The sequence below is a fragment of the Melopsittacus undulatus genome, chromosome 12, assembly GCF_012275295.1.
Source record: "Melopsittacus undulatus isolate bMelUnd1 chromosome 12, bMelUnd1.mat.Z, whole genome shotgun sequence".
NCBI classification, from domain to species: Eukaryota; Metazoa; Chordata; class Aves; order Psittaciformes; family Psittaculidae; genus Melopsittacus; species Melopsittacus undulatus.
In genome coordinates, this window is record NC_047538.1 from 12,277,721 (window position 1) to 12,304,898 (window position 27,178).

Here is a 27,178-nt window from a genome sequence, read left to right on the forward strand (position 1 = left end):
ATTTTTCACACTCCTGTGTGCCTTTTGGGACTAAGCTCCCAATGCACAAATAATAATCAGTTTTGGGACTTGCATAGCTTGCTTTGCCCCAGTGACAGAAATAAGGGTGAACATTATAATAATAGCTCTCACATTTCAAGGAGGGAGAGATGTTAATGTCATTCAGGCCAATAAAGTATTTAGCAGGCTCAGCAGGAAGAACAGTAAAATGGTAAAAGATTATTAAAAGAACCATATCTCTGTGTTTCTTTTGCCAAAAGCAATTTTGCCACCCTATTCAGGGATCTGTACAGGCTCTCTCTGCTAGCACTTTCATCAAAAATATATTTAGGCTTTTTCCCTTCTCTCTATGATCCTTAAAAAGCCGTATTACATTGGCTTTTCCCAGCAAATTGCTGTGGTTTTTTTATTGTGTACATTTAATTGATATAATTCAGTAAATTGAAACATCAAAGGCAAAAATGGTGTTAATACAAAAAGTCAGGCTTTCCATTACGTTTACAGTACTATACTGTCCATTACTTTGGTTTTGCCCTAGTGTCATAAGCAGAATACAAACCAGTAAGTCTAAAACAAGAATTATGTTCTTACTGGATACCCATTTATAACTTCACGCAGCTGTTCTCAGTGTAAGTAACCCGCTTGATTAGTAATTCAGCGACTTTATTACATGTAGAGAGAAGGGATTACAGTGGAAGTTAATCAAGACAGACTATTATTTACCAATAAAATAGAATTCCATTAGATGAACCCTGTATGGATATTGGGGAATGCCAGGAACCAAGTTTTATATGATAGCTGTCACACAATGTTATCAGTCTGCTACTGCAGGAGAAGAAAACCATAGCAGTTGTATTAAAGTGTGTGCAAGAGAACGCAAAGTAGTTGAAAATGTTTAAATAATCTTTATTGAAATTGCCTTTAAAATAAAATCAAAATCAGATTTCTTGTGATTACTGATGGATATATTCCTCCAATCTGCATCCATACGGTTTTTTAATGTAACATTGCTAGTGAGCTTGCTATTAAGCTGACCAGGTTATAGTGGTGTAAAGCTGTTCCTGTCTTGCCAGTGAAGCACTGACTTTGAGGGGCCTAAACCACCATATTAACTACACTAAGGAAAACCAAGTAATTCTGCAGGGTTAAAAACACAAAGCCAGACACTGCAAACGTGGGGAAAACAAGCAGCTGTCTTCAAAAGTTTCCCCTATCACAATTACAGTTATCACATTAGTCATGGTGACTTGAGAATAGAGTCATGGCCAAGCAAATCGTTGCAATTAAGGAAATCAACATATACTGATCACTGGTGAAAGGTGAAAATGGGGATAGCAAAAGGAAAACCTCTTCTTTCTAATAGTCATCCTCAAGGCAAAATCCCTGAGTACAATTCAGTTACAGGAGAATGTTGTCTGGATTATGGCACTGCACAATTTAGTTCATGCTCTACTACTGGGACTATGCCCTATCTTTTTAAAGTTCTCTTTAAAAAGTTTCCTTCCTTGGCCTCTGCTATTCTTATTTACTCAAAACGGCACATCATGGCATTTGTAATAAACTGGTAAATATGATATTGCAATCCTTAATGCAAGGGTATAAAGCAGGGGTGCTGGCTAATTCACAACAGGAATCTCCTTCAGTCTGACCACTAGCAACTTCTAACATTTAAGAAACACTGAAAAGCTCACTGCTTTTCCTGCACTGAAGAATCTGAAATACTTAACTGGAGTGCTGAATAATTCACTAGCACAATCTGGCAGGTTACAGTGAATGTAAAGACGGATGCGTGGAAGTTTGCTTGTTTTGTTAATTGTCCAGGCTCCTCCAGTTTAAAATGGACACTTCTAATAGACCAGAAAGCCTTTTAGGATAAAGTGATAGAGAATATTTACCTCCTCCTCAGTATTTGAAAGGCTTCCATATTCAGGTAAGGATTTTCCATATGGCATCCAGTTGTAACATTCAGTGAGGTCCTAGCATACAAACAGATGTTGGTTTCTGGTTTTATAGACTTCAAAGTTCACTGGTTTCAAGACAGGCTGTTCTAAAAGCCTCCACAGCTGAAGGTCTTCAAGGCAAACAAAAATAACTGCATCAGGACTTCTGGGAGCATAAGGAATCCTTGAAACCACACAATACAGATAGATCATTTGTTGCTATGTTTTCTTTTCTTTACAGTTTCCATTGGCAAATATCACTGTTCTTTGTCTAAACTTAATAGTCTGTGTCCACACCCCCTCAAGCATTCCACAGGTATATTATATATTCTTACAGGACATAGATTTGACAATCTTTTGGACAAGAGCAGTGGTAATATCTTCCATCTTAGTTTAGGTAAAAGAAATCAGCATATCAAAGATAGGCAGAAACAAACAACACAGTATGACAGAATCTCCTCTGTCACATATTGCAGGAGCCCCACTATCTGTTCTGTTTGCAAAGTCCTTGAATTATAAGGACGTACCATGCAGAAACTCTATTGTCATGGTTGGAAAGTGCAATTACAACTGACAATTAGTGTTATCAGCCAGTAATGTTGGTGTGTCTACCTGGGTGGAGAGATGAGAAAAACTGTAATAAAAAATTAAAATGCATGGAAATGGAATCAAAACATTGACAGGAATGCCAAAAAAAAACCCCTCACCATTCTTTAAATACTCAAAACCCATCTTTAGAAGCTCAATGAGTGTTCACATGAAAACTTCTTACATTAAATATTTGTACATGGACTCCAAAATGTTCTTTTTAGCCACACAAAGTCTTCTGGATCCATACGAGCCTTTTTGAACTCACTGCAGGGAGGTGAGCTGGTACTCGGACACCACCTGAAATGAAAGCTAACAGTTAACAACAGCCCTGCTTGGAGGGGCCAGCTTGCTGTGCCTGGAGGGAGGAAGGGGTCCAGTTTGCAAAGAAGCTTTGTCCTCCAGCTGCTGACTTAGCATGTTGTCACAGGAGCCTGGAGCATGGCTAGTGGTGCCCACAAAGGGAAAACAGGGGCCAAGGTCACTCTGCAGCATTGTCTTGAGACATTACCCAGTTTGGGGACAGTCCTACTGCTCTTAGTTTAGGCTTGATGGGTGTGTATTGAGAGGGATAGGAAACCTCTACTGAGACAACAGCTTTAAAAGAACAGGAATCATTTGCACGAGATGCTTGTGTGTCCAGTCCACATGTGCACATCGAGTTATTCTCTAATGTAGCCACTCAAATTGGATAAACTTACTCATATATTTTCAGACAGACAAAGAAAATTCAGAAAAGACAATTTAGTCGTAAGGACTCCCCGAGAACTGCACTAAACAACTCCAGCTGAGGTAGCAAGCCAAAGGTGGGAGCAGAACCTTAGAGCAGGGCTGGTATCAAGAAGGGATGGAGGTAGATAATAAATGGGAACCACAAGCATGGCCAGAGCACTCCTCAGAAGAAGCAGGGCAGGGACTTTCAGGATGAACCAACACTATTCCTTATCAGATGCCTGAATCATAAGCTCAGTGGGGCAAGTCCTGTAATCCCCCACATTATGTGGGTACACTGCTTCTGCTCATCACCTGAGCAATAAACACAGCAAGTTATAATCGAGGTACTTGTATTTGCATATCAAGATACCCAGCAAGCCAAAGCCAGAAGTGAAAAAGTCATTTAACCCTTGATGTTCTGCAACAGGATTCACCTGGAGCTTTGCAACATCCTCTGAGTCTTGGGAATATTCACATAGATGCAGTGGTCACACTTCTGTGCTGGGGGGATGCACAGAGGCCAATGAAGCTGCCAGGGAGGCTTTCTCTCAGCCCAAAGCCTTTGGCAGGGGCTGAGACTGGCTGATCCTCACCCTTGCTAGAGCGGGCTCTACCATCTTCCAAGGGCAGCACCTTCACTTGAACCACATGCAGTCAAAAGCACATTTTCCTTTTGGGCACACCATCTCCTTCCTTCCCTAAAACTAATGGGCCCACAAATAAGTCACATTTCTCCATCCTCATTTTCCTCCTTTTCTTTCCATAGCTTACTTTTCCATGCTGCCAACCTTCCATCCCTTCATTTTCCTCTCCTTCTCTCTGCTGCTTCCCTCCCTTTCCCCCTCCCCCTTTCTCTCTCCCTCTGTACTTTGTGAACTGCTGCAGCAGTGCTGAAGTCCAAAGTTCAGTAACTTGCTAAGTACACAGATAAATATGAACCTTGGAGAATTTACATTGCTCCAATGTAAACAGATAGCCAAGGGTCCCTTTATCAGCACTGGCTCAGGACAGTTGTGGGGGGTCTGAAGTGGCTCCATTTTGTATTTTGGGTTTTTTTGGGGGGTGTAGAGGCGGGAGGCTGCGCTGTGCCCACTCTCCTGACAGTCAGGCGCGTCACCTCGGGAACATGGTGTAGGGAAGCTGGAAGCAGGATCACCTGAAATTCAAATCCAAGGGACACCAGCCTGAAGACCATGGTCTCGAAGCTGAGTCATCTTCAAGTGGAGCTGCTGGGAGCACTGCTGGAGTCGGGACTAACCAAGGAGACCCTCATCAAGGCGCTGAGCGAAGTGGAACCCTACGCGCTCCAGAGTGAAAGTCAACGCGCTATCAATGCTCTCCAGACAGAGAAAGGGGAACCCTGTCCCGACATCCCCAATGGAATGGGGGAGTCCAGGTTATCGGAAGATGAAACCTCTGATGACGGGGAGGAATTTACCCCTCCAATAATGAAGGAGCTGGAAAACTTGAGCCCTGAGGAGGCTGCTCACCAGAAGGCTGTGGTGGAAAGACTATTACAGTAAGGACAGATTTGCTGCTCCTCTTTGCTGTTTTCTTACACTATGCCTCTAAATCTCTTTTCCTTTCCCCTTGCGCTCAATGTCCCTTGCATTCACAAGTTGATCTAGCTGCATGGAAGCAGTCTTCATCCCTGCCGGGACTCACAACACCCCCCCATTCTTTATAAATACTCAAACTTTCCTTTCATCTCACTTTAAATGCATGAAAGGAGCCCTGGAGCCTGAATGCGTATTTGATGTGCTTATATCATCAGGCTTCAGAATAGTCTGAGGCCTGAATAACTTGCATCTCTCTGACTGAATGGTAGGTTTTAGGATTTATATTTTTAAGAGGATTCCATTAGGAAAGGTCACTCTTAACTGGGGCTATATTTGCCTGAGTATGTACAGTGAAGTCAAGTTGTGATGTTTCCCTGCTCTATTTAATGAAATTAATACTGTTTATTTCATTAGTTTTTGCAATAGATTATTGGCCAAAGACAAATCAAGAGAACTTGTTCTTGTCATTCAAGTGAGTGCAAAGCTCTCCTGACTTCAGTGGGGATTTGTCTTGTAGAAAGAGCACACACCAAATACATGCAGAGGTTAAAACCCAAGCAGAACACTCTGCTTCTGCTATCCGCAGCCTGTCACAACTCCAAAGTACATCCACAGCAACAATGACAGGTTTTACTGCCATGCAAATTTTCCTTTGCATCCAAGCATTTCTGAGATCAAAACACAATAAGCCTGAACCCATAAGCCTCACAACAGGCTCGGAAAAACATTCACCAGGATTCCCATTTGGGATTCTTGCTAAGATCCAATTCCTATGGGTGACCTAAGAGGTTTGTTCAAGCAAGGATCAGGTCCATCCAACCCATCTATCACAACAGAACCAGATCCTTGCCCGTCTGTTTTGTGGGTACTCTGACATGACGAGCTGAAGACACCACCACGCAGTAACATCCTGCACTTAGGATCTGCGCTGACCACTCCCTTGCACGTGCAAAGGAAGTTAACAGAAAATGTAACAATAAGAAGCAAACATCAAACCCCACCACAAAAGGCCAGAGCTGTACAAACAGCATGAAGAGTTAGCATTCACTGTAAGCACTTAGGAGAAGAAAGCGTCCTGGCAGCCTGGGGTTGATGACTTTTCAGTAGTACCCAAGAGAGGAAAAATCCACTGGATCAGCTCTTACCTGGGTGGGAAAAACATTCCCAAAATTTCCATCTTCCTTCTGGCCCAGTACGTGTCTCACCTCTTCCCTGCTCCCAGATGTATCACATCTTTTAGGCTCCTCTGTTCTCTTTACGACTTCTCCGTTCTTTTTACATGTTTCCTTTCTCTCTTTGCTTTTGTCTCCACTGCTGTTCCTCCCATTTTGTTTTCTTCTTGGCTAATTCTCTCTCTCCCTTCCCCTCTTTTTCTTCCTCTCATCCTTGTCTCCTTCTCATCTTCCTGAGTCTGCGTTCAGGTCTTGGGGTAGTTTGAGCCCAGTGGCACCGGGCGGGCCCTGGCTAGTTACTAATTATCCAGTGGCTTTATTATTTCTCTTTTGTCTTATAAATTTATAGATGAAAAGACCCTGATAAGCTTTTTGATCATTAACTTCTGATGGTTTATCAGGTATCTCTCCACTAAGGAAGCCATGGAAGGTGAAGAGCAGCACCTGGCTTTGTAATGAATGGGTGAAGCAGGATTAAAGTGCCATCTGCTGTGATCTAAGAACAGATTATGTGGATGAAGGGAATTCCTTCCTGCCACCCTCACCAGCATGAATCCTGGTTTCTGATCCTCCCTGCCTTTTTAGGAGCTTGCAGCCAGTCTTTCCTGTGCTTACAACCAGCCTCACCACAACAGTCTTACCTCTCTTGCAAACCTGTGATAGTAATGCTTTCTGATGAACAGTCTCACATCTCTCTCTATACGGCCACTTGAGTGGCATTCCCATTTTACAAATGGGAACTGAGGTACAGAGAGATTCTATGACCTATCTAAAACCCTAAGATAGCACAGAGAGGACTGGGTAAGAATAAGGATCTCCAAAGCCTTATATTGGGTCTTAATTGCAAAGCTTTAGACTGAAACAGAGTTGTCTTTCCTCAGTCCCCCGTATCACAGGATAGAGCAATTCACTTCTGCAGCTGGGGACAGTCTGAAGGGGCCAGAGGCCTCAGTTTCAGCAAAAAGCTATGAATATACTTATGGAGGATTGTAATAGATCAAAATTAGTCAAGGTAAAATAAGAACAGTAGGAAATCTGTACTGACAGAATTAAAATTTCTAGTCAAATATTAAAACAGAGCAGCTGCATGTCTGAGAGCCTATTCAAAGCATCTGATCCACTATCAGGGTTCGATAACTTGTAAGCACTTGTTACCTACTAATAAACTTTGTCTGTTTCTTAAGAACAAACCTTTCCATTAGAGATGCCCAGAGGTAATGTCCTTAGAACAGTACTGTAAGCACTGTAAGGCAGGCAGAACAGTTTACAGATAAAAGGAAGGCAGGCAAGAATCTCCATGCATAGGGATTCCCAGTAAATATTCAATACTTATAAGCTATTTCAGAATCTACACAAGGATTCCAAATCCAGAAACCAAATGGAAGCACTTTTACCCTCAGGCAGAAGCCTCTTTTGGCATTATTAACAGTTCATGATCTAATGCTGTAAACCACATTTTAACTCAAGAGATTGACCTGTGGGCAGCTATTAGTGATACAAGAAAGTCTTTGTGGTAACTGCAGCCATTGCTTACAAGGTAGAATTAGGAAAGTGTCCATTGACAGGCTTTCCAGGAGCTGGGAAGACAAAAAATGACAACACCAAGAGATCAAGTATGTCCTTGCAGGACTGCTGAAGTTGAAACCACAGCGTGGAAAGCACTGGTCAAAGCTGTGTAAAACAGGATGTAGAGAAGATACATCCTCATGACGGGATGAACCTGTGGGGATTGGTTAGAGTTTGTCCCTACAGAACAAAACAATGCCAAAGGTAGTTCAGACAAAAGTTTCTCTAGTGAGGAATTCACATTTCATGCTGCCCTTCAATCTGTCCCACTGATCTTCCATAGACTTACACTTTGAATAAAAATATTCTTTCCCTATCACTCCACACAGAAAACAAATTGCACTTATGATAAAGAATAACTCATTTGGGAGATAGAGCTGTGTGGAGTAATCCCCTGATATTCCCGAGAGAGAGGCTACCCTGGGGGAAGGGACAGATCACACTATCACAGGTACAGCAAATGGAGAGAGGCAGAGCAGCAATCCACCTGTAGGGCAAGGGGTGAAATTCCATTAGGAAAGAGAGAAATTGAGATAAGCAATAGACTTCCCCTGGAGGCAGGGATAAAAGCACATATTCCATGAGGAAAAAAAAGAAAACAAAAGATAAAATGATAAAGGTTCCGTCTTTTCCTGCCCTTAGAATGGCTCTAGTTGGGGAATCTGGAGATGAAGCTGCCACACCCCTTTCATTTCCACATATAAAGCAAGATGAGGCAAACCAGGCCAAGTTCAACAGAAAAGAGCCCTGATGGGATGGTCTTACCTTGCCTGCTCTCTGCCTAGCCCGGTTCCAAGCTGTGCACTGCCATCAGTGAGGGTTGTCTAGCAGGCTCCACACGAAAGGGCCAGAGGATGGTCCTGAGTACCCTGAACCTCTGCTTAAGCAAGGTCTGGTCCAAAGCAGCAATTCAGAACCCACCTCAGGGAAATGAAGGTTTCTCTTGCCTGAGAATGTGAAAACAGAGAAGAAGAAAAGGAGAAGCAGAGAGAATGAGGAAGAGGAGGGAAAAGAAAGGAACAAAGAAAAAGGGAAAAGTCAGGGAGAGTAAAGGAGGGAGAAGGTCCCCTGAATGTTACATCTCCAGCCCTCTGGAATGGGTTTTCTTTAATGCTAACAACTTGATATTTACTTTCCATTTAAATTTGAGATGTTGCTATAAATTATCAACCAGCCTCTTGTTCCCTTTGAGTTTATAACTAACTACCTGGGTTACTTATTGTTCAGGTAACAAAAGGGAGGTGAAAACGCCCTTAAAAAGTGACCTCAGGACTAAGAAAATGGGAAGCTGGTCTGGAAAGAGGACCCAGGCCCCTGTGGTTGAGATGAGCCAGGGAGAGGGGTTACACTCAGATGGCAATAGGCAACTGACAACAGGAGAACAAGACTTAGGAAGAGTTTAAAACTAACAGTGTGACAAGAATTTGGAGGCAGGTATTAGACCCTGGAGAACAAGAAAGGAGTGGGGAGGCAGCTTGCATGTGGGGGGAAAGGGAAGCCAGCAGGTAGAGAACTGGCTTGGAGATAGAGGAGAGTTTGAGCAATGCAGATCCACTTCCACAGTTCTGACTCACTGAACCAATTGAGATTTTAGTGCAACTACATACAGGGAAACCAGGTTTAGGGTGAAATCCTGCCCTCTGACAGCCAGTCACAGTCTCACCTCCAGCAGAAGAGCGAAGGTTTCAACTTGTGATGTCTTAATCAACGGTGAAAGCTCTGCAGGTGGAACTAGGTATGTGGGCAATAGTTCAGGCAAGGGCTCAGCTGACCAGCTGCCATCACTTGTACAATGATGTAGCCTTGAGCCTAAAGGAATTGCCACATAGATATTGCAGCCTGTGCTTTGCTTATGTACAGAGTAGCTAGGATGCCATACAACTGTCTTATGAAATCATGCTGTACTAAGGTCCCCCTGCACTCTTTTGCCTCACAAAGCTCCCTGCTTTGTCTCAGAAGAAGACGAAAAAAACACAGGGCTTTAACCATTGTGAGAACAGACTCATAAATACTTCCTGCCACAAAGAAGTGAGGATCTCAACAGGGGAGATAAAAGTAACTCATGACTGGGGTGCAGGAAGGAAATCAACATGTAGCAGAGGTTTCCATCAGTGGCAACACAGTCCTTCCTCTTCCCATCTGAGCCAGAAATCAAACCTAAGAGACCAGAGATTCCAAGTCAGAGCCTTTTCTCCTTTGTATAGGGACTTGTGTAATGAATTCAGGATGCAGGTGTTGGCTCGGCTGTCACAAATACAAAGTGGGGAGATTGGTCCTTGGTTTGTACAGCAGGAGAAGAAAAAAGAACACCACCACAGCAAGGAAAGATAAGCTTTTGTAAGTTCAGCTAATTTGAAGCTTTTGAAAGAGCAAGATGGTTAAGAGAAGAAGCTGGAACATAGAAGCTTCTATAACAAGCATCCCACCATAAAAAAGGAACAAGTGTTCCTATTTTAAGCAGGCAGGTTCTTCAGAAGGCTGTAACTGACACCATTTCTGTCACACTTTAACTGCAGCAGAGCTTGCTCCTTGGACTATCCAGGCACTGGGAGACAGCAGCAGGGGAACAGAGATAAGGGTGTTTGTACTGAGAGAACAGGTGTGGACTTTGTCCTCCTTATCACTTTCCAGCCTCCACTAACCTCCTGAGTCAACAAAGCAACGAGCAGTACAGCCGTTGCCTGTACAGTTGGCACTTGTTGCTCAGACCTCTATGTTCCTATGACAGTTTCTGCACAACCCCAACTATCTTCTTTTGCCCCACTGCTCCTTTGATGCTGGTGTTGGATGTGTGTATTCCTACAGCATGCAAACCACTTCCACCAGACATTTCACACAGAAAGCACAGAAGGATGCTTTTTGGTAAAAGTGAACCAGAGGCTTTTAGGTAGAGAGGCTCCTGCACTGTTTAGATCTAGACTGTCGGGTTTCACATCTTTAGTTTTACTGGGATTTTCAGCTCTGGCAAAATCAATACACACAAATAAAGTCGGTTGTGTTTTCTCTGTATTCCTTAGGAACCTTCATGGATACTCTAATCAGAGATCCTAAAAAGCAGAGATTCATATTTACTGTGAAATCCCAAATCAGATCAGCTCCTCAAGTTTCATGAGCAGGGTCTTCTCCCTAAGCTGCTACCTCAAAGGAGGGCAGCAACTGTAGGAATTGATGGTTTGCCTGTTGTTCTTTATTGTATTTATCAGTTACGAGTGATTCTAGATGTGAATCAGTGTGTTTGAGTAACATAACAGATATGCAAGAACATAATCCTGGACAGCCTGGTGTGTACATATGCATACGTAGCTGTCACGTCACAGTATAATGAGAACCTGTTTTCTTTTCCTGAATCACTGCAAGACAACCCAACCTGGACCAGAATCAGGGCATGAGCTGGGTTCAGCCTCATATCACAACGAATCTGTCTTGGAAAATTAAGTAAATCTGCCTTTAGGTGTACTTTAAAGCACCTGTGCTTTGAAGAAAGAGGGATAGAGAAGAAAAGTCATGTAGGGAAATGGAAGAGTGTGGTCAATTCTGCAAAAGACATCTCTACTCAAAAAATATCCAGCTGAATACTGAAATGCAGCATCACTTCCCTCCTCGTACCATTTCTCATTAGCAGCAGAAGTGCTTTATATTCACATTACTTTCCAGCAGAGAGATCCATTCAGTGCCCATGTCACTGCTCAGCACTTTCTCTCATTTACAGATGGTAACTGCCTAGACAGAACAACCCAAGAGCCCACATACAAATAAGCACAGACAGCACATACTATGCTCATGTACTGGGAAATTTCCTCTATAACCAGAGCCCACTTCGAAGGTGAGATCCAGGTATCTACAGAGACAGTTTAAAGGAAGCTAGTGCTATCTCTTTTGCACTTCATCTCTAATACCATGCAGTTTTTACCCTGAATGCAGAGTCAAAACTGCACAAAGTACCACACTGAGGAGCAGCTTTCCCTTACACAGCCACTCAACACTCTGACCTCACCAAATGCAGTGGTGATGACTGACATGCAAGGTGCATCTCAGGAGGTAATAGCACACTTCCTTGGAACCCAGGTTTGCCAAGAGCAGGTCTTAGATCTCTCTGTTTTCTGCTCCTTCCAGAGAGGACCCCTGGCGAGTAGCAAAGATGGTGAAATCCTACCTCCAGCAGCACAACATCCCTCAGCGTGAGGTGGTGGACACTACTGGTCTGAACCAGTCTCACCTCTCACAACACCTCAACAAGGGCACTCCCATGAAGACCCAAAAAAGGGCAGCCCTCTACACCTGGTACGTCCGCAAGCAGCGAGAGGTGGCCCAGCGTAAGTATGGCAACAACTGCTCTCCTGTCTCAGCTTCATAAAGGCCTCTGCTCTCCCTTGCTAATCCTTACTCCCTATTTTCGTCAAGGAAAAATGGAAAGACACTTTTAGCAGGAAGATTGGAGAATCCTAGATCAGTGTTCAGTGGTGAGGTGAACCAAAACCACTCCTTCATCAAGCAGCCTGCAATCACCCACCCCAGCCACCATTTGGCTTAAGAGAAGCAAACTAATACTCTCTATTTGCTATTAGAGTTCTACACCCATCTTCAGACTAAAGCAGTGCAGTGGACAAATGAGAGACAATTTCTGCCCAAGAACTAAGCTTCTGCAACTTCAGCTACAGCAACAGTTGCTCTAGCTGCAGAAAGCAGCAGGCTGCTATATTCACTGTCAAAAACCACTGTGGGCCACCACCTCATGCCTTCTAAGCCCCTTCCTTACAGGCACCCACTGGGACCCATCCCTGCAGCATGCATTTCTATACTCATGAGCCTGTCTGGAATCTTTCTTAACTTTGTAGTGGTGGCGTGCAAGTAAACTTGAGACATTTGGCTTTTGGATGGCTTTGGAAGCAGGACTACAGTCATGGGTCATGACAACCCAATGCAACACTACCTGGGGTTGGGGAATTTTGGCTGGGAAGCTGTCAGGAGGAAAAGGACCTGTGGGTGTTGGTCAACATCCATCTGAATGTGAGCCAGCTTGTGCTGGCTAAGAAGGCCAGAAGCACCCTGGCTCGTATCAGAAACAGTGTGGGCAGCAGGGCCAGGGAGGTGACCCTGTACTGGTGATGCTGCACCTCAAATACTGTGTTTTGGGCCCCTTACTGCAAGGATGTTGAGCTGCTGGAGTGTGTCCAAAGAAGGGCAGCAAAGCTGGTGAAAGGTCTAGAGGACAAGCCCTCTTATGAGGACTGGCGGAGAGAACTGGGGTTGTTTAGCCTGAAGAAAATGACATGTAGATGTGGTACTTAGGGACATGGTTTAGTAGTGGACTTGGCAGTGCTGAGTTAATGGTTGGGCTTGATCTTGAAGGTATTGGCCAACCTAAACAATTCTACAACTATGCTTACTCTAAACTCAGCTGCATTTGCCTTCACTATTCCAAGATGTGAGCAGAAATGCAATGCATGCAAGAGAAAGGATGGGTAAATGGCCTGCTAGGAACATCTTAGCAGTTTTAGCAGATGATGGAACTTTATTTCCACCCCATTTCAATTTAACCCTCCATCTTGAATGAGAAGTTTTTCAAGGATAAGCTTCCTTGGGCCTGACAGGTACCCAAATAGATTAAACTCTTGGAAACACTTCCAGATAGCAAATTCCCTTGTCCCTTTGTGCCTGCAGAATTCACACATGCTGGGCAGGGGATCCTGACAGAGGAGCCCATGGGAGATGACCTGCCCACCAAGAAGGGAAGAAGAAACCGCTTTAAATGGGGTCCTGCTTCACAACAGATCCTGTTCCAAGCCTACGAGAGGCAGAAAAACCCCAGCAAAGAAGAGAGAGAGGCACTGGTGGAAGAATGCAACAGGTAAAGATGAGTGTCTGGCTTTGAGAAGGAGAGGCACAGCAGGCCCTTTCTCATCTTAGCATTTGCTAGTGCCTATGAGAGGCAGGCTAACGGTACAGCTGTGGATTTCACCACTGACACCAGCCACATCCGAATGAAATGCTACAGCCAAGCATTCACTGTCCACAAAGGATCAGTAATGCCTCATTGTGTTGCTATACCTGGCAGGCTCCTTCCGCACAGTGTGCCAGACCACAGCCACTTTGGTGCTGCGCACTTACTCTGTCTCTCTGGCTAAGCCTGGCTCAGCAAGACTCTTCTTGTGCTTTTCCTCAACAGAGCAGAGTGTATTCAGAGAGGTGTTTCCCCTTCTCAGGCCCAGGGACTGGGCTCAAACCTGGTGACAGAGGTCAGAGTTTACAACTGGTTTGCCAACCGCAGGAAGGAGGAGGCTTTCCGACACAAGCTGGCCATGGACACCTTCAGTGGACCACAGCCCACCTCTGCTGCCCCTCTGACTCCTCACAACTCCTCCCTCCAGCCACCATCAGCTCTCTCACCCACCAAGGTTCACGGTAAGAAACAAGCAGAAGATGTGAAAGAGGAACAGGTGAACCTACCCAAACTCAAGTCACCAAAACTATCTCCCAAGTCCACCCTTTTAGGAGGTGAATCTACAGATAGAAAAAGCAGACTTGCAACAAGGGAAAAACATTGGTGACAGAGAGACCACGTCTCTCAGTGAGCAGAGCAGCTAGATTAGCAAGGGTGACAAAGTTAAGTAACAAAACTCAGCCAAATCTCCTCACTTACTCTGTGCCATCCTGCACTCCCAGCTGGCAGGCAGTAATCTCCTTTCACTGCATCATGCACTGGCTGTAGTCTCAAGTCAGCTCTGTATTCTTTCACACACATTTGGACCCCTTATTCTTTCCCATACATACAAAGCACCATCAGACTGTGACTGAGTTCTCAGGTATCAGGAAAGATTGTTCTCCATCCAAAATGATCGGAGCTTTTTCAGCTTCTTAGGCCAGAGCTGGTAATTGCTCTCATCCTGGGAAGAGGTATCTCACTGAGGCTCTCCTCTCTATGCCAGCATCCAGAAGGGTGTTTTCTAGTTAACCCTGCTTGTTCCCTGCAGCACACACAGCCATTACCTTAAAGTCAGTATCTGAGGAAGCAGTTGTGCCAAATTACAGAGAAAAACCAGGGCATGGTGGTAAGAATGCCTGTTCTCCTGGTTCCCCTATTACCCACCTTGTCTCTGCCTCAAGCATCTAAAGGCAAAAGCCTGCAAAAGAAACTGATTTTTGCACTTGCCAATGTTTCTCAGTTTCTCATTTGTGACAACCGTTTTCCCTCCTGTTGTGATGCAGGAGTGAGGTACAACCAGCAGCCAGCCAGTGAGGCAGAGTCCTCCAGCAGCAACCACCATGTGAACAGCTCCATGGTGACCACCCAAACCATCCTTCATCAGGTTTCTCCCCCTGGACTGGAGCCCAGCCAGAACCTACTGAGCACAGACACTAAGCTGGTAAGTGATGTATATTTAAGTTCTGTTGCCTGGAAGACCTCAGGTCCTCTGCCTGTGGTCACAATATGGACTATTTAGAAGTAGTTTTTCCTAAAATACTCTTAAAATCACCTTCATATAGAGAATATTACATAGCCACTTTGCACTGACCATGTAACACAAGCAGGCCCGAGATGCTGGTGAGGGCAGGCATTAGAGCACAGGACAAGTATAGCCATTTCCTTATGATCAATCAAAACAGAGCTCAAGGTAGGTTGTAATTTCCTTCTTCCCAGGAGACCCTGTTCTCCTTTCCTCAGTGAGATTCTCATCTCCAGCTCTCATTTGAACTCTACACGTCTCAAGACAGTTGACCAAACACCAAAGGAATTAACAAAACAGAGACCTGTACTTTCATCTATCTTACCTGCAAAGATTAAGCCAAACAGCCTGTACACAGCACATGTTCTGGATATCTAGACTGTAGCAATCTGTCTTCCAAAGCAAGTTTCCTTTTGAGATTTGACTACACCTTTTCCCACATAATAAGCAATGAAGCACTAGAATCTACATGAGTGATCATTTTCAGTTTGCGCACATTCCCTTGCTTACAGGGAAATGGTAGAAGTCAGCATTAGTGTATAGTGACCTGAGGTAAAGTTAAGTTCACTCTAAATTAATATGATTTAAGTCTCATCAGTCACTCACTTTGATGGCTTTCTGGTCTCTTCCTGAAGACAACAAAAGTAAAAAGTCTTTCATGAGATGCTGAAAATCTTCTACAGCTGTGTTCCAACATTGGTACCAAGGTGACTTGTTCCACTGCTTAAGCTGTTGGTCCTCACTAAAGATTTCTTAAAGATTTTTGTCTGAGAGAAAAAAAAAGTATAAAATAAAGCACTGCCCTTTCTCTATCAACCAAATTATCAGAATGTTTTCTGCTGTTCCACAGAACTACAACTACAGGTCTCTCAAAGGCCTTGCAAACTCAAAATCCCATTAAAGTGCAGACATGGGTTACATGGTTTATTTTGGAGGCTGAGAAAACAGTCAAGTTAAATTACTCAGTGACTCAAGGACAGACTGAATCAGCAAAACGCACAAGCACAGAACAGTCCTGTGGTATCTAACAGGTACTCTTCCTCTCTAACAGCAGGGAGCTGCCAGGTAATGTGGCCTGAAGAACTTCCTGCATGCCAAAAAAGTCCAAGGAAACTTTTCAGCAACTCCTCTCAAATCTCAGCCTGGAAGCTCCCTGCCCACTGAAACACTTGTTGTGGGAAAGGAAAATTACAGGCATTTCTCAGAGGAAAAGGTGAACAAGGAAAGAACTCCTGGATTCTGTGCTGAACTCTGCGCAGAATTACAAATTACCATGGAAAATTACCTGAGCCTTTTCATTTGAGCATCAGCCTCTACCCTCGGTTATAAAACAGAAGAAAACTTACCCTATAGAGAATGCAGGGGGACAAATCTAGATCTTGTTTGTAAAACCCTTCCCATTCTTAACTGTGAAAGAATTAAATCAGCAAGGACTTACTCTTAGTATTCCAACAGCTGACTTTTGCTAGTTAACTGATGAGCACAGGGAGACTGCAGGCAAGCAAATGTGAAGTGTTTCTAATTCACAAGTGGTCAGGGCAGGAAGGCAGAGAGAGAAGGACATTTACTGCAGCTTTGGGACCCAGCCTGCTGCTTGATGGCATTTCTATGGTTCCCCTTTCACACAGGTCTCAGCTCCCGGAGGAACTCTCCCTCCTGTCAGCACCCTGACTGCCCTGCACAGCCTAGAGCAAAATCCACATCCTCTGAGCCAGCAAACTCAGAACCTGATCATGGCATCACTGCCGGGTGTTATGGCAATTGGAGCTGGCGAGACCTCATCCCTAGCACCAGCGTTCACCAACACAGGTGCCTCAACACTGGTGATAGGTGAGTAGTGTTCTGCAATGCCTCTGCTTATCAGGGTTCAAATAAAGAGCCACCTCTAATTTACAGAATTACCTGCCTCATTGTCAGAGACAAAGCCACTAAGCTGGCATCGATGTGCACCTGGGGTAATTGTCACAAACACTAAGGCTCTTCAGCAGCACTACTTGCAAGTACCAACGGAATTAAAGGACAGATGTTCCTTATTCATGTTAGAATTAAGTTACACACAAACCCGTGTGGGACTTTTGCAGTTTACTCCTATGTCAATGTTCTGTTTTGCTGCTCTGCATCTTCCCAAATATAAATGTAATACTTCCTTAGAACTACAAGAATTGAAGCATGTTCATCATGCTTGAAAGACAAAGCATCCTGTTGTACTTCCTGCAAAGAGCAGTGCATGCCTTTGGAATCCACAGCATTAATTACTCTTATCTTTTTAATTCTATTTTTTCACTACGACAGCTTTTCTGGACCTGTAGGAGATTTCTTTCATTCCAAGACAAGTCTACTGCCAAAGCACATCTCGTTAGATAAAGCCAAATAAAATGTATACTCTCCTCTTTCTTCCCAGGAAGAAAGAGGCCTTCTTGGATGCCAAGGTGGCAGCTGTGAATTTATTTCCATATCCTCATTTATACCCAAAATTATTATATAGATTCTAATTCTGTGCAAGAAAGGAAAAACTGGAGATTCCCACAGGGTGGAAAAGCCTCAGTGCTGTAGAGATGTGCTGATTTACAGGAACAGGGTCTGGACAGTTGTGGGAAATAAGCAGTAATGTGTGAACCCTTCTACCTCTTTCTCACTGGTCCAAATTCCATTAATTGGGCAGACCAAATAAAGTGAGTTTAAACTCCATTCCACATGCCAGGACAGCTACAGCATAGTGTTCTCTGTTGCCAACAGCTTCATAAAGAGAATAAAATGAACTGATATTGAGATGATGCTATCAATTTACTTCTGAGCAAGGTATCCCCAATGGAACTCCCTATCAAGTTACCACTAAACTGGTAAAAGTGACCTATACTGGTACACAAGGATGTGTACAGGAACAAACACTGGAAATCAGAGGTGGTTTTATTGTGCCTGTCTGCATTGTACATTTCGCACACTCCCACTCTGTTTTCAGACACATGAAATCTGTTCTTAATCACAGATAACAAACAGAACACCTGAAAAGCAGGATCTGAAATCATTCTGTGACAATAGGGCTGCCACAGTGACTACTTCAGATTACCCTCCCTTGCCACACTCCTCCCACAGTGTGTGATGCTATTGTCATCAGTCCTTGTTTTTCAGGCCTGGCCTCAACCCAGCCCCAGAGTGTACCTGTAATAAACAGCATGGGGAGCAGCCTCACTACCCTGCAGCCCGTCCAGTTCTCCCAGCAGCTGCACCCATCCTACCAGCAGCCCCTCATGCAGCAAGTCCAGAGCCACATCAACCAGAGCCCCTTCATGGCTACCATGGCCCAGATACAGAACCCTCACGGTAAGAATGTGAGCTCATCTGCTCAAGCACGCAACAAAATTCTCTGTTCTAGGCATTTGCAGGGTCCTTGGGCTTGCAGCACTCCACCTTCCCCTTCTATTATTGTTGCTCTAATGATGACATTTTTCTATCTCCCTGTCCCTCCACTCCCTCTGTTTCGGAGACAAAAGAGCAGGTCCACATGCATGAGAACAACTCAGGCAAACAAGCCTCATGAAAAGCTCCAGCATCCACGTGATCTTGTTTTCTTTCATGCACAGCTCTCTACGGCCCCAAGTCTGAAGTGGCCCAATACACACATACAGGCCTCTTGCCACAAACCATGGTGATAACAGATACAGCCAATCTCAGCGCCCTGACTAACCTGACACCAACCAAACAGGTAACAGCCTTTAGCACATGACTTCGCTCTCCCACCTTAGAATTGTACCAGTCTGCAGGCAGCTCCTTGCTTGCCAGAGATGTTTCGGGTGTGTGGTCTATGCAAACCCAGTGGGGTAATCTTTCTTATCTCCTCATCTTGCTGGTATCAGCAGTGATACTGAAGGCATTAGAGTAAGCCCTTCACTGCATCACCAAGGAGGATTTAATCTCCTTGGAAACAGCACCTGCTCACTCTCCTCTCCCGCTTGTTAGAACAGATGTAGAAGCTGGGCACTTAACTTCCTTTTCTCTAGGCATTCACACCCGAGTCGGAGACCCACACAGAGTCTGGGATGCACACACCAGTGTCACAGGCTCCAACAATACATTTACAGAATCAAGACACAACCATCCAGCACCTTCAGCCAGGCCCTCGCCTCACCTCCAGCCCTGCTGGTAAGAGCAGCAGCCACTGTCTTAACACACATATTGCCTAGCTTCTTTTGCCAACACTGTAAAAATCCAGTTAGAAAAAGGTAACTGGGGTTCATGATTCTCTTAGAGGGCTCTAACAGTGTCTTGGGGGTGTGTGAATGCTGGTACAAGGTAAAGATCCAGAGCGCAGTCTGTGTAAGACCAGTGTGGAAATGGGATCCTTCCTCAAAATCTAGAAAGGAAACTAACCTCAAATATATTGACAAAATCAGTGTCCTTGAACATCCAGTCTTGTGGGCAGTTTTTAGGGCTGAAAAGCCCAAGAACCTCTCATGGAGACTCCAGTTGGAGCTTCCCAGTTCTAAAAGAAGAATGAGGGCATGAACAATTATCTAGAATGCTCAACACTGGGCTCCCTGAAGGCTGTTGTCCTTAGTATTTTCAGGCTAGCTGTGGACTGAAGCTAGGTACATAACAGCACACAGAACAGGAGTTATGTCCCTATGCCAGGAGAGTTCAGTCACGCTGGAAACATGATAAGGAGACTGCAGTGAGAATCTGAACTTAACTTCTCCCTGTGCCTTTGACAGCGTCCTCCAGCAGCCTGGTGCTGTACCAAAGCTCTGACTCCACCGACAGCCACAGCCAGCTGCTGCCATCCACTCACAATGTCATCGAGACCTTCATCTCCACACAGATGGCATCCTCCACTCAGTAATCATGACAACTAGCTCAAGAGTGACTGCCAGGACCAACCTGTCAGGTCCAGCTCCAACTGTGTTTGCCATCACTGTCATCACAACCTTCCACAGGAAGGAAAGGCTGCTGCACTCAGCTGACCTCCAGCCCGTACTGCCTCATATAAATCACTTATTCAGCTGCCTCCATAAGAGAAGATGTCTCAGGGTCAAGACAGAAGCTATGGAAAGATGATGCTGGCACTAAAATCCACTGCCTCCCAGAAAAACGAGCGAATCCAACTCCAACAGCCAACCTAAAATGACCAGACATCCTGCCCCAGAAGGATTCAAGACACGGATTTGAATGCAATATGGCAAAAATGCCAGAGCATGGATGGGACTTTCATTGTGCTCAGCCTCCATCAAGCTGGATCTGTACAAACCTGCCAATACCAGCCTAAGCCATGCAGGAAAGAGCAAAGCTGAGTTGCCAAAGAAGGGATTCTCTAAGGAAGCACCAATGGGAACTATGAGAAATAAGAGTATCTTGGAGGCAAGAGTGAGAGAGTCTGGTTCCTGACATTGCAATGAAAATCATAATGAAAAAGGCTCAGGAATGGCTTGGCACAAACGTGTCAGTATTGGATCACTGAGTACAAGCTACAAATCCTTTAATTAACTACAGAAATACCAAACATTCTCAGTTAAAAATGACCTGCTCTAAAATCATGCTATCCTAGTGGAAATGGCTTGGTTGTTTTCGATATAGCTCTGCTTTGTTTTAAATGCAGAAATTAAAGTTTAACAGCAGCAAGGAGATTCGAGTTCTTTGCATTACCCATATGGGCTCTCGTGTGTCTTGCTGAATGAGCCAAGGGTGGCATTCCCCACCAGTTCCTGACACTGCATTCATGTCCAAATGCTCCACAAAGAGCACTGATTCCTTGTTCTCTATAGAGATGTCAGCGTCACTTTAAAGAATACAGCTCATTCTTGGCTTCTCTGTGGCCTAAATTCCGTAGCTCTTGATATGCAAATAATTACCATGGGGTTTAAGAGTCTTACTCACACTAAGTTAAGGGTTTTAGCCCTATAGATCTACTTGTATAATTCCTCTTCTAATGATTCTTCTCTATTTACTCTCAATGTTCACATCATTAACACGTGACTAGCCAGACATAAACAAAAACCTCAAATAATGTTTCTGTCTTTGTGACCAAACCAGTTTCAACTGTAAAATGGATGAAAGCCCTCACGACCAGAATGGGCTCAAGACTCTTAAAAGGTTAAGAGAATTTCCACAGAAAAAGCCCAGCAGTGATCTCTTCAGGTATCATACCTGGAAATCTCAACACTGCAGCTGTCCATTACAGTTATTATTGATAACAACCTCTTCCAGATATCATCAGCCATCAAAGACTCCTTTCAGTAACTAGAGTATGATGAATTTCATCCTAGAATCATTTCTTAGTCTCCCACGCACATCAGTTGCAAATACAGGAAACTTCCAGTTAACTTAAAAATAATCATAAAGCAAGTCAAAAGGTAATGTTTAGACCACTATGTATTTAAAAACCCAGGTGGTAGCTTCAGTATACTGATGTTTTAACTGCCCACAAGGCAAGTGACTTCTGCTGGCACATTCAGTTAGATTACAAGCCAATTTTCTACTTAGCTTTGCCATTTTTGGATGCCAACTGTGTTTTCTTGAGTAAAAAAAACAGTAAGAATCTTACAGTAGGAAAGAAAACATCTTGGGTTTTCCTATGCTCAAAGAGCAACTTCTATTTCAGTTTCTCCAATCTGGTTTTCTGGTCTCCTGAATAGGGCCAGCAAGTTTGAGTTACTGAAACCCACCAATCTTAAAAGCAGAAGTGTATTTATCCAATAGCAGGTCATTTCGTGAAATACCAGAACTGAAGGATAAACACACTAAGAACCATACTCAACACTACCAAACCCCACTGCATTTCAGACAGACAGAAGTCATAATCAGCTAAAATAAAGACTGAAACACGGTGACTTTTAACTTAGGCTTACGTCCTTCCTACAGCATTTTCATAGCATTGATCACCAAGCAACTACAGAAGCGCCTTCAGCCACCTTTGTCTCCACTAGGGGAGCCATCTGAATACAGCAAGAAAGCCATTATTGTGCAAAACCTGCCAAATTAAGTAATAATGTATTAGAATTTAATAACAAATGCCATGAAAAAAAATATACATGAAAAGACATTTCAACAGACACAACTGGAAGAGAACTACTTCTATAGGCGAAGTAAGTTCACTGCACACTCTGCTCATAGGCAGGGCACCTCGGAGGGGTGCAGATTACAGAAGGATTAGTGACATGGCAGGTTTCAACAACAGATTATTATGATGATCACAGGAAAGAAAATAAGGGGGCCCTGATATGTGATAGGATGTTTCTGATAAATGAGTCTCCCAGAGGCTGGAGCTGTTCTTAGCAAGCATCTAGGAGGGGGCAAAAAGAAAAAGGAGTTGATCACCTGTTGCTATGTAAACCAAATTCAATTCATCATTTGATTTCTCCAGGACACAAGGTTTGATTTCATCATGTGAAGGAACAGACCAGGAGGGATGCAGCTATGATTATAGCTCTCTGTCACACAAGTCTGTGTGCAGTACTGAATCCTTTTACACTAGTTCTGCATAAGCAGCAGCATAGGTAACTGCTGTGCAAAGAGAACAATGTTCCCTTCTCCAAGGGATACCAGCCACATAGGAAGTTACTCAATTAGACTCTCAGGCCACTGAACTTTTAGAGCAGAACCTTTGCCAATTCATTTTCCCTCATCTGCAGCAACTCTTGTTGTCAGGGGTTTTTCCCAGCATCCTTCATCCATCACATTCACCTGCTGCTTCCAGAGCAAAAGCCTCATTCTTTCTTTCTCTTCTTTTTCTTCTTCACAGCTCCTGGCAACACAGAGTTCTCTGGGTGACTGCAGTCCTGTCTCTCATTTGCAGACACCAACTGTGGCAAATCTTTGCAGATCTGATCACACTCTGCTGGGTCTATTATTGTCTCTTGAATATTGTTCTCTCCCCTGATTTTCATTTTCTTCTTCTTCTTCTTTTTTTTCCGGCTGTGCTCTACATAACCCCCACTCTGATCCTGGCTGGAATCCCGGCACAGCACAGGAAAAGCACTTTGCTTCATAATGTCTGTGGCTGACACAGCAGCCTCTTGGTACCTTTGCCACTCTTGGTCACTGTCCATCTCACTGGAAAGGCAGCAAAATGAAAGGAAGTTACATTAAACTTTTGCCTTGAATTCAACCAAAGCAGACAGAATAATCTGAGAACACCTGATAAACAACCAGTTGCTCTGGGACTCCGATAGCTACAGTTATCATTGAACCAGTTTGAAGGCTGACATGTTCTTTACACATACTAGGAGGGGAAAGGACATGCCCCACAAACACTTCTAGTTCTCCAGCACTGAAAAAAACAAACAAAAAGAATCTGCCCTAGTCAAATGGAGGAGTCAAATACACACTTCTCAAGCTCTTCAGCTTCCTATTCTCTTGTGAGAGTCCCAGCTGCCTCTGAAATGTGGGCTGCAATTGTACTTCAGGAGCAAAGGAGCTGATATCACCTCACCTGGAGCTAGATGGCTGTCTCCTCCTTGCTGCAGGGCAAGGCTCTGATTTCCCACAGTCTCCTGGGACAGAGGAGGAGAAGAGGCGAAACCCTACAATATGTAAAGGGAAATTTTAGCCATGATATAAAACAGAAGTGAAAGCAATCATCAGCAATCTCCCTGGGAAGCCTCACTGCTGTTATTGTAATGCTATAGCATTTGACAGCAATTATTTGGGACTATCTGGGAGGATGTAGGGCACAGAGATCAGAGCTTCAAAGTAACACAAACATCAACAGGAATCCTATTGCAAATGCTTATTAGGCAGATGTGTGTACAACCACCAATGGACAGGATCTGTCTCACTTATTTAACTAACAATGTCACAAAACAGCCACAATAGCTGTGACTAAACTCACCATCATCTGCAGAGTCAGACTGTTGCCCAGACGTTTGTGAGGGTCCTGACTGGTCCTTCAGGACAGTGATGAAACTAAAGAGAAAACCCCAGTCAGGCCTTGGACAGGTTTGTGCAAACTGAGCTAAAGTTGGGTATTTCCAGGAAACAGGCCTATAGGAAGATGTTACACAACATCTTACTTTTTAATTAGGAAATGAAGCTGTCCCACCTCCATGCTCTCAGGGCAGATCATTCCTTCTCTCCTGAGCAACACATGCCACAGGAATGACTTAAGAGCGTTTTTAAAGCCAACATTAAACACCAGGGATTCTACTTCTCCAGGCCAATGCTGACACAGTAAGGACAGTGGCAGCCCAGTCTGAGGCATTGTGCCAGCACAACCCTGACTGAGGGATTGGTTTAGGTCATAAGAATATACTGAAGATTCTCACACCAGCCTTTACATGATGCAAATACTAAGGCATCCAAATTCTTCCTTTTCCTCTCTACAACACACTCACTGCAGAGGCAAACAGAGACAGGCAGTGGGAGTCTTCTACCAGGGAGGCGCAGCACATGGGTCAGGTTAGTGCACAGAATATTGGAAATTTGCATTAAATACAAGAATTAAGAAGCAAATAAGAGAGTTTCTCCTCAATATCCAGGCTGCACTCAGATCTTTGAAGTTTCCTGGGTTTAGCACACAAAACCATCAGTGTAGTTGGTCCACAGATCATGGCTGATCAATGTCACATGCCAATACCTGTCTAGCATTGCTCCCAGTTTCTTTGCTACATGTGCTCTGAACTCTGGTGTTGTCTGTAGCTCATTTCCATCCTCTTCATGACCATTCAACTCATGCCTGTTTAACGTAAGAATAACGATTATCTCCTTCAAGGCAAAGAACATCTGGTGCACTCACCCAAACAGGAGATAAGGGATGGGAAATTTCCTACCCTCTAGTAATTAATTCATATGTAATAAAGGAGGCTTCTAAGAAAGATGGGAAGTAGCTCAGTAGTAACAGGTCAGTATCCAAGAGAACTAAACATTATTTGCCCATCTCTATCACAGTTGGATGACTCTTCTCATCGAAAAAACCAACAAAAGCAAATAAATCATATCAGGAAATACCTTCTCTTGCATGCAGTTCCTGTGTATGTTGCCATAATTCATACAACCATGAACTCGCTCCTGGGCTTTGTTGAGCTGCCTGGCTGACAGCCTTTGAAACTGAGCTTACAGAAGTGCTACTGAATTAGGACAGCAGCACCTCCATTCCAAGGCTCCTGGTTTAGTGGCTACTTTCCAGCTGATGAGTGCTTGCCTTTACAAATGCAATGTTTCTCAAAGAAAATAATTTTTTTGTATCTGTAACTGTTCTAATTCCTCCATGGGATGCTTGCAGAGTTGGGAGATTTCTGACAGCTGGAACTAATGCTGTAACTGACAGCAGTTCTGTATTCCCCTGCTATTAACTATTAAGATTCAAGCACAATTTCAGATTCTGGTTGGACTAATTCCCAAAAGAGCACTAAGTATCCCAAGGTGTTAACTGTAAGAAGCACAAATACAACACAGATGAACCTTTTCTGCAGTGAAACATAAGCCTGAAAGCAGGAGTAAAAATACCTTAGGCTAGGCTGAGCAGGCTGTCTCTGTAACCGATCCCTTTTAAAGCCACCTGGCAAAGAAGAAGTAAAGGCAAGTTTAAAAGAGCAGGGGCCAAGACCTCTTTAACCCCTTTCTGGCACGTTTCATAGCACAGAAATCACTGCTGTAAAACACTGTGGTAAATCAGTTACGATGGAAATGGAAACTTCCCACCGGCCAGTCTGCAGCAGGCATCTTGCCGGGAAGGGGCTGGGGCTCTGGCCCGGCAGGAGGCCGCGGGCCGGCTTGGGCCCCCTTTTGAGGGCCGTTCTAGGCTCCCTTGTGCGCTGGCGGTATCGGCACCGCAGCAGAGGTGCCCCACTTGAGCACTGCTCCCCCGGGACAACCCCAGGGCAGGCGGAGCTGCGGAGCGGCCCGGCGCTGACAGGCGGGGAAGGGAAGGGGGGCAGGACACGCCGGCGGGACAGCAGAGCTCCGCTGGCCGCCATCCCTCACCACCGCGCGGCTCCGCCCGCACCGACGCCGCCGCCTGCGCAGCGCAGTCCCAGGCGGCCTCCCGGAACCGCGCCGCCGCCGCCGCCTCGCCGCTGCTGTCCGAATCTGTGTCCGAGCCCGAGCCACCCCTGGGCGCCGCCATCTTGAAGGCGCGACGGCCGCGGAGCACGCTGGGTGCCGTAGTCTGGCCGCGGGGCACGCTGGAGGCTGTAGTCCATCGGAGTCGCCTCCGACAAGATGTCTGCGGCCCCGGGGAGAGCGGCAGCTGCACTTGCTTGTAAAGCAGGCCTCGAGAAGGCTGCGCTCACAGGAAAGCTCTGTGGGCTGCAGGCCAGGTCTTCCCAACCCCAGGAACCTGGGAATGGAAGGCACCGCCAGCAGCCGGGTGTCGTCCGCAGGAACGTGGGATTCCGTGAAAAAGCAGTGTTTAGGCTCAGTGTTTGTACCCCCCCGGGGCAGCCGGTGCTGAGAAACCCCAGCACAGCGAGGAGAGCCGGGCGGCCCGGCTGCTGTGTCCCATTGCCCGTTCTCTGGGCTTGTGCTACTGGGAAGAGCGGTGCGGCCGATGTGGATGTGCTGCAGGCAGCCGCGGCTCGTTGAGGCATCCATCCGGTGCTGAGCAGCCTCCTTCCACGTGTGCCGCACGGGAGAACAGCTTCATGTTTCTCAGCTTTAACAGCTCACACAAAGACAGTGAAATACACACCAGTGAAACCAGAGAGCCTGTAGTGCTTTTGTATGCGCAGAGAAAGAGAGAAGGCTTGGCATTAAAGACTCAGGATGTAGAAAGATCGAACAACTGTAATAAAATTCTCAGCGCTTTGTGTGTCATCTCTGAGATTTCACTGCTCCAGAAATAGTGTCAGCCCTCAAACTGACATTCTGATGTTGTGGACAGCACACAGATCTTCTAAGCATAAGACAAGATGGGACCCATCGGCTGTAGCAAGTGAGAAAATATACCAGACCCACAAGATTCATTAAATATGTAAAATGTATCAGACAAAAGGCATCAAATTCCATCACCGCTGGCAGAGGAAAGAAAACGTGCATCTCCTCTGCTGGTGCCTTCTGCAACTGCTTCATACGTACATTTGGAATGACAAGTTCCAAGGATAACAGATTGGCATTATCCAATCCAAAAAGACATTAAATGTTTAATTTCTGAAGGCTGCATAAAGGATATTCTCTTTAGGACTCCTACCCAGCTTCCCTTGGTGGATCTTGCATCTTGGCTTGACTCTTCCGGCCATCTCCTTCTAACTGGCTGTCAGAGGCATGGA

The 27,178-nt window shown here is 44.9% G+C and overlaps 2 protein-coding genes across 5 annotated transcripts; one reads left to right on the plus strand and one right to left on the minus strand.

The window, feature by feature from the left end:
- Positions 1-768: 768 nt before the first annotated feature.
- Positions 769-26,056, minus strand: C12H12orf43 (chromosome 12 C12orf43 homolog). 4 transcript variants are annotated; one of them, XR_004550192.1, is made up of 8 exons: positions 25,896-26,043; positions 25,419-25,470; positions 24,550-24,648; positions 23,806-23,879; positions 23,407-23,497; positions 22,659-23,027; positions 2,713-2,828; positions 769-2,071 (listed from the first exon to the last, which is right to left on the minus strand). XR_004550192.1 is itself a non-coding variant. In XM_034068535.1 (6 exons), the coding sequence occupies exons 1-6, from the start codon at positions 26,035-26,037 to the stop codon at positions 22,682-22,684; spliced, it is 804 nt and encodes a 267-aa protein (XP_033924426.1). In that variant the 5' UTR covers positions 26,038-26,056; the 3' UTR covers positions 21,954-22,681. The 4 variants fall into 4 exon arrangements, 1 of the variants encoding a protein (XP_033924426.1); XR_004550190.1 differs by having other exon boundaries at positions 772-2,071; positions 22,293-23,027; XR_004550191.1 differs by lacking the exons at positions 769-2,071; positions 2,713-2,828 and adding an exon at positions 21,176-21,945 and having other exon boundaries at positions 22,293-23,027.
- On the plus strand, positions 4,294-20,285 carry HNF1A (HNF1 homeobox A). Its single transcript, XM_005147805.2, has 10 exons — positions 4,294-4,761; positions 11,653-11,852; positions 13,201-13,387; positions 13,706-13,941; positions 14,746-14,903; positions 16,613-16,814; positions 18,114-18,305; positions 18,566-18,687; positions 18,983-19,124; positions 19,694-20,285. Exons 1-10 carry the CDS (start codon positions 4,436-4,438, stop codon positions 19,819-19,821), a joined length of 1,893 nt encoding a protein of 630 aa, XP_005147862.2. The 5' UTR covers positions 4,294-4,435; the 3' UTR covers positions 19,822-20,285.
- Positions 26,057-27,178: the final 1,122 nt, after the last annotated feature.